Below are 7815 nucleotides of genomic sequence, written 5' to 3' on the forward strand. Positions count from 1 at the left end.
TAAATATTTTATAGTCCGTATATAATTTGTTGGATTGCAAGTGCCATCGAAAACATATTATATATATATATAATTTATTAAGTGCAGCGCAAGAAGTGATAAATAGTACAAAAAAAGCCCTGACCGCTTTTATAAGGCTTAGTAAAGTATGGAGCTCCAATACCTATATGTTACGCATAAAGATAATAATCTTTAAAGGATGCGTTCTTTCAGTTCTCCTTTATGGTTGAGAGTATTTATCAACCGCTGTTTGCACAGAATTTTGAGTATTCAAACAGAATATCAAATTAAGACTTTTGGATCAGAACAAATGTAAGAGATGTCAACCTTAAAATTCGCAAAAGAAAATTTGGATGGATCGCAAGGCTCCTACCGTAATTTTTCAATAGGCGTAGGTATACAACTCGCAAGGTAGCAGAGGAAGAGGTCATCCAAAAACAACATGGAGTCAACGTGAAATGAAATAAATACCGTTTCACAGCCAAGCGAAAGGTGCAAGCGACTTACAGACAGCCTATATATAGAAACAACAGCTATACAACAATACCAACACTAGAATAAATTGAAAATTGGGAAATAAAAGCGCCATTAGGCTTGAAAAATTGTTTAGAAATCAATTTTAATTATTGTAAAATTGTTCTTTTCTTTTGTTTTCAATTTCACATTTTAGTAAAGTTACTCTTTATTTCCGAATTGCTGTTGTTTCGGGTTTTTAGTATTGTTATCTAACTCTTGGACTAATTTTTTTATTGTACTATGTATATTATTCAATTAAAAAGATAAAAGATATTACAATAAAATAAGTAATAACTGCTATGACAACAACACCAAAATTAAAATTGGCAAAGAAAAGTGCCAGTTGGTTTGAAAATTTGTTTAGAAAACTAGAACAATTCCACATTTTAGAGATAATTTTACTTTCCTTCTATTTTTAATTTAAGGTTTTAGTAAAATTGATTTTTGCATTCATAGACTTATGTCAATTATTACTATATAATATATGCAAAATTAAGTTAAAGTGATAATATATTTATAATTCAAACTGAGGGAGTGTATTTACAATATTGAGATACAGACGTTTTGTACTAATTTGCTTAAATTCAGAAATTGACTTCTTAATACATGAAACCAAGTAAACATAGTAAAAGTGAGAGACTTAGTTTAGTATAATTCTAATACTGAGCAAGAGACTGACTGACAAAGATCACTGCTCAACAAAACAATGTCAATATCTCAAAAATAATTTCTTTGAAAAATTGTTCTTTAACTTTTAACTTCATTTCGAATTGTTATTATGTATATTGTATTTTTTGAAATCCGTTATTCAAAGATACTTCCATATATTTGTAAATTTTTATAGAAAACTATATCTCAAAAATTTTGTAAATTATTTTTTTTTGTGTATAATAGACCTTGTTATACAGAAACATTTCCTTTGATAGAATTTTCAATCCATTATTTATCGCTTTTCTACTACAGTAGTAACTCCACCAAAAAAATTTTTCATATTCTTTTTAAGAATAAAAATTTAGTGGTTTAACATTACTTATACGCCATGAGGTTTGTATATAAATTTTATTCATATAGATTTGATATTTTCTTTCAACATTCAATTTGGGTTGTCTTTTTTAATTCAAGAAACAAACAAGTACCATAGATGAGGGAGAAAATTCCATTTTTCAATATTTATCGAAATATAGAAATTAAAGGTATAAAGTTAAGGTCTATAACCTTATGTTTAACTGGAGGTTTGGACACATGAATAATGTGATCCATGTAATAGTATTTAATTATAATTATCTAAATGTTGTTTATTTACATAGTTTATTTTTTCATTTCCAATTTTATTTATATCCCTATTGCTTCATCTTATATAACAATGTATTTAATATATTATATACTTATTAGTTTAGTATATATCTTTTTGTTTTGGCGTATCTCCAGCGACTAGCGTATCTCCAGCGACTAGCGTTCACCGTGCCCAGATATTGTCATTAGGTAATACACATTGGGTATGGGTCTATAACCATGTAAATGGTTATGTAACCCTGACAGTGACGAAGCTCTAATTAGTAGATAACTGGAGATTTGGGCACATGAGTAATGTGATTTAAACAAGGTATAATTTGATAAACTTTTTTCACTGTAGCAAACTTAGTGTGCCGAATAAAGTTTTAGGAAATTAATATTCTTTTAAAAAGGAGACTTGTAAGTGTATAGAGTTATATGGATGCAATTACCAATAAAAAAAATGTAATGGTCATTGCAAAATATACTGATCCGAAATTGAAATTATACGTCTGAATTTTAACTATTTAAATAAATTATATTTGAGATTTTAAAGACTTTATGTATCTATCCCTTGTATAGACTTTCTTATGACCCTCCACTTTTCATTTTTTTTATATCACTTTGATACAGTAATAGCTTATTATATGAACATTTTAAATAAATAATTACGTATAGAAACTTAAATAAAATGTGGCATATTTTTTGCAAACAATTAATTGACTTGTTACATATTTTTTGTGACAACGTCCAAAAAATTTGGTTCGTTTTTTCTTTATTTTTTCTTGTAGTATCTAATATTATTTTTTTTTATATTGTGGTGAGAATCAACAAAGTAGGCTAAAATTGTCAGATTCTCTGATATTTAAAAATATTTTATTTAAAAATATTTATTCAGATTTTTTCAGTCAGTTGGTCAGTCAGTCAATTAGTTAGTGTTTCTAAAGTTGTATTAAAAATAATAAAAGTTTGTGTTACAATAAATACTGTTTTTTATTAATAAAAGCTATTTGGTTATTGTAATCACAACATTGGTGACCCCGACACAAAAAGGAGTTGTAAGTTATTATCAAGCCCAACATTAGCAAGCAGGATGACTAACCGTGAGGAAGAAGATTTTTTTCCGGCAGAAGGAGAAAGTCGCACTGACAAAGAGGTATACCGGGTTTCAGTTAAGCCGATGATGTTTTCAAGAGAGCATCCGGACCTTTTTTTTCTGCAAATGGAAGCACAGTTCAGGAATGCGGGAATAACGAAAGATGATACAATGTTCGACCATGTAGTAGCAAGTTTAGAGCCGAAATACCTGGAGTGCATAGTTGATGTGATTCGAGATCCACCGAAGGTGTTGAAATATGAGACGTTGAAGAAACGGTTAATTTATGAATTCACAGAATCGGAGCACAAAAGGCTGCGTAAGTTGCTGACAGAATTGGAGCTAGGTGACATGAAACCAACTCAATTGCTGAAGAAAATGAAGGAGATTACGGCAGAATGTGTGGCTGAGGCTTTAATTAAGGATTGGATAGCGCATTATGGTGTGCCGAAAAGGATTACGACAGACCAGGGACGACAATTTGAATCCAAGCTTTTCGATGAGCTAGCCAAAATTTTGGGGTGTGGAAGGCATCGAACTACAGCATATCATCCACAGTCAAATGGACTTGTTGAACGTTTTCATCGCACGTTAAAGTCTGCACTGAAGTGTAAATCAAGTGTTGAATGGACAAGGGCCTTGCCAATTGTTGTAATGGGATTAAGAGCGGCGTTTAAAGAAGATTTGCAAGCGACACCGTCGGAATTAATTTATGGGGTAAATATACGTTTACCCGGAGAGGTGTTTGATGGTGATTTGAAGCAAGTATCGCAAACAGAGTTTGTTAAGAAGTTAAGGGAAACTATGAGCGAACTGAAGCCATTGCAAACATCGCGTCATATGACGGAAAAGCCATTCGTATTTAAAGATTTGAAAAGCAGTACGCACGTATTCTTACGTGATGACGCTGTGCGGCCACCACTGAAACAGCCGTATGAGGGCCCATATGAAATTTTATGTCGTGGTGAGAAAACTCTAACAATAAGGGCAAGAGGACGCACGATGAACGTCAGCATGGATCGAGTGAAACCAGCATATTTTGCAAATGAAGCTGGTGAAGGTTGTTGCCAAGATAGTGTCAAGGTGTTAGATGATGACAGTAACAAGCAGATAGCATCGAAGGTGACTCGAGTGGGTAGAATAGTGCGTTTTCCATTGAGGCTTATGAGGTAGTAATAATGTGTAATACGGATAGAATTTGTCGTGATGCAGCCGTCAAATTCTAGAAGGGGCTGTGTGGTGAGAATCAACAAAGTAGGCTAAAATTGTCAGATTCTCTGATATTTAAAAATATTTTATTTAAAAATATTTATTCAGATTTTTTCAGTCAGTTGGTCAGTCAGTCAATTAGTTAGTGTTTCTAAAGTTGTATTAAAAATAATAAAAGTTTGTGTTACAATAAATACTGTTTTTTATTAGTAAAAGCTATTTGGTTATTGTAATCACAACAATATTATTAAAATATTCTGAATATATTTATTCTAACATTTTAGATTTTAAATGTTTATGAAAATTTTATATAGTTCACAATACTCTCGGTGAAATCATTATTTCTGTATATGAAAAAATAAGCCGTCGGCGATATTGATTCACATAGGATGAAGTTTGATATATTCATGTTTGCTCTATTTTTTGTAAAGGAATAAAATCAAACTATAAAAACCTTTTATAATATATTAAATATTAATTATATTTAATAAATTAAATAAACACAATTATAATGAAAATTTTTGCAATAACCTACAGAGCTTACTATTCGTAATGCTATTAAAAAAGTCGGGTCAAATAGTTATATTTGTGATATTTAAAATCCAACTCGTCAAAAACGTAAAGGTACGACTGAAAATGTAGATACTGTGAACCAAAGTGTGAATAAGAATCAATGAATTAAATGTTATTCTCACGGATAAAAATTTAAGATCTTCAAAGCTCCATAAAGATTTGCATTTTAAAGCAAATAAAATTCAGTTGACCAAAAACTTGAACCATATGCGTATTTTTTACTTAAAAATTTTTCAATTTAAAACATTATACCATGAAGAAATCATCTTGAACGATATAGTTCATTTCTGTCTGAATAATTTTTACCTTAATTATCATAACTATTACTGTTAGAGTGAAGTAAATCCATATATTGTACATGAAACACTTTTTTAACTACAAAAACTAACAGTTTGGAGGGGTTTATAGTTTGAAGGTGTAATAGGATTATTTTTTTTTTTTTAAAATAAAAATACAGCTTCATTTTCCATGAAGAAAGAACATTACAGAAATATATTTTTGGTGACATGAATAAATAGATTTTGACTATTTTGGAACAATTTTTAGGACAAAAGCAAGAAGATATATGAATACAAATATCGTGAGATTAAAAGCGGTGGTGGCTAATTCAAGAAATCTTATATATATACAGCGACACAGATGAGTATTCAAGGTAAACAGGATTCAGGGCTTTAACAGTGACTATATCCAGGTTTCACAGGGTATAACACACGTGTCTTCAACAGTAACGTGTAGCTATACTATAACATCGGAAACAGATGGTGACTTGAACAGTAATCTAACGTGTTTGACGCCCTGAACGCTTTAATAGTGAATGGGAAAGGTCGTTTGTCATTGGTTCAGTTTTATCTGTGGTTTAGTTTATCTTCAGTTCAGGCATCAGCGTAAAAGTAAAGTGACAGGATCTCAATAAATAAATTTTCTTTGGACAACGCTCATTACAGTAGTTTCAACAAAAATTCTATTATCATATGACACAATTACACTCTTAGAGAAAAGTTTTTAATATATTACACTTATTTGATCTTCCCCGATATTTTAATTTTTACCTACAGTTAATTATATTTCTAAATCATAAATTTTACTATTTTAAAATAGTTTTTTATTAGCACATTTTTTACTATCCTCCCTATTTTAATTTCATTTATTTAGTTTTGGATTTAATTTATATGTTAGTATACTACATGTTTTTAATTTTAATGAATATCATTTTATTATATTTTAAATAAAAGAAAAATTAAGCTTTACAACTCACTCTATCATATTGATAAAATGAACGACTTGGTCCAGCGCGGCCATACAAATATGGATAATAAGCACCGTACATTACTTCTGGGCAGGACACTGCCATCCTCGAAATCCGAATTACGAATTCTGATTTTTAATCAGAGTTTCTCTATACGTAAATATTTTAGCTAATTTAGTACATACGTATATCTAAAACGATTTTTAGATAAACAATTAATTTATACTCGTATATTATTTTTATGCACATATATCATAAAGCATTTATTTATAACCACAATGTTTTTGGTAAAAAATATTCACAAAAATTCACGTTTTTTTTTAATTAATTAAATATTATTTACGTTTGTTAAAATCACCGAATAAATGCGTTTATTCGCTTGTCTTCACGATTGCTCAGTTCAGTCCCGTAACAATGGCGGAACAATGACCAATTTCATATACTTTTATGTTTCTATTATTATGCTCCAATTATGTATTGTTATTACTGCTATTATATTTAATTTTTATATTCACTTAAATACTTTTTTTTTATTAATAATGCTTAACTGTAATTTTTAGGTTTTTAAGTTGAAATCACTTTTTTGTATTAATTTAAAACACTTTCATACACAATCATACACCATCGCAGCAAGGGTTCCACAAGTTCTGATCTGAAAAAGAAAAAAGTATTTATATATTAAATGAACTCACTTATATTAATATATTATTGTTATTTTTATTGAGATTTTAAAGATTCAATATTTTATTTATTTCACAAGAAAGAATACATATACTTTAACATATACAAATTGATAATATCAGAGGCAACATTTCAAGAGAAAATCGACTTATATTCACCTTTTTTTGAAGGTAAGCTGTACACATTTGACCTTATATTGTTTTATTTATTACGGTTTATATATTGTATCTATATTTTATGCGTTTTCACAAAGAAAGCCCAATCCTTCCTTTTACGCAGATATATATTATACAAAATATTAAAAATAAAACCAAAGTTTTTTTTTTGCACAGTTGTGCGACAATGCCATAAAATATTAGCTATTAATATATCTTTTTTATTAAGTTTTTTAATATTATTCATATGAACATTTTTGTGGTAATATGTTATTGACAAATAACTAATCTATAGCTTTAGTGAAACTAAACAACTACATACTATATGTGTATGAAATTTTATAAAAACTCACGGTACGTTTACACTAACGCAATTAATTCGGTAAATATACAACAATAAGTCGGATTTTTTATACAAAATCCATACAAAAACATACATTAAGGTTCGACAATTATAAGTGTAAACAGATTATTACATTACTTTTATATACATACGAAAAATAATTGGTAAATTTTTCTAAGAAACTGTCTCCCATATTTCAAATACTACATTTTCAATAAAGATTTACTTTGTTAATGAAATTATATTATAAATAATGATAATAAATTCAAGATATACCTATATCTATATATATCATTAAGGAATTATAGTAATTTATTTAAAAATTGGAAAGCGAAAATTTTAAGTGCAGTTTTGGAGCACAATTGCTTGACAACTATGAAGGCAATCCTCTTCTAATTTTTATCTGAGAGCTATTATCTAAAATCACACCAAATCATAGCTCATTTATAATGCAGTAAAAGGAATACAACTTAATATCTAATAAATCAACAACAGCCACAATTCACAGCAAGTAATAAATAATTATAATAATTATAATCCCCAAAGTAGTGGAAAAATCGTTTATATTCCCTTAACATATTGAAGAAAGAAATTAAAACAAAGCGACTTGCAACGATTTTATAGAAAGAACTGAAATGAAGTTCAGCGATTCTCATTTAATAGAATTCAATGGAAACTTATTTGTGACTTTCCAAAGATCCTGACAGAAATTTGAAATATATAA

At 28.9% G+C, this 7815-nt stretch overlaps 1 protein-coding gene across 1 annotated transcript in view; it reads right to left on the reverse strand.

Annotated features, from left to right (window-relative positions):
* The window catches only part of LOC119685906 (protein vestigial-like), a 37543-nt gene that overhangs the window by 25858 nt on the left and 3870 nt on the right, over positions 1-7815 (reverse strand). The window contains exon 2 of the mRNA XM_038100313.1: positions 5922-6564. Coding sequence (XP_037956241.1) covers positions 5922-6017 — 96 coding nt within the window. The 5' untranslated portion in view covers positions 6018-6564. The remainder of the gene's footprint in view (positions 1-5921; positions 6565-7815) is intronic.

This window comes from Teleopsis dalmanni, chromosome 2, assembly GCF_002237135.1.
Source record: "Teleopsis dalmanni isolate 2A chromosome 2, ASM223713v2, whole genome shotgun sequence".
Taxonomy (NCBI): Eukaryota; Metazoa; Arthropoda; class Insecta; order Diptera; family Diopsidae; genus Teleopsis; species Teleopsis dalmanni.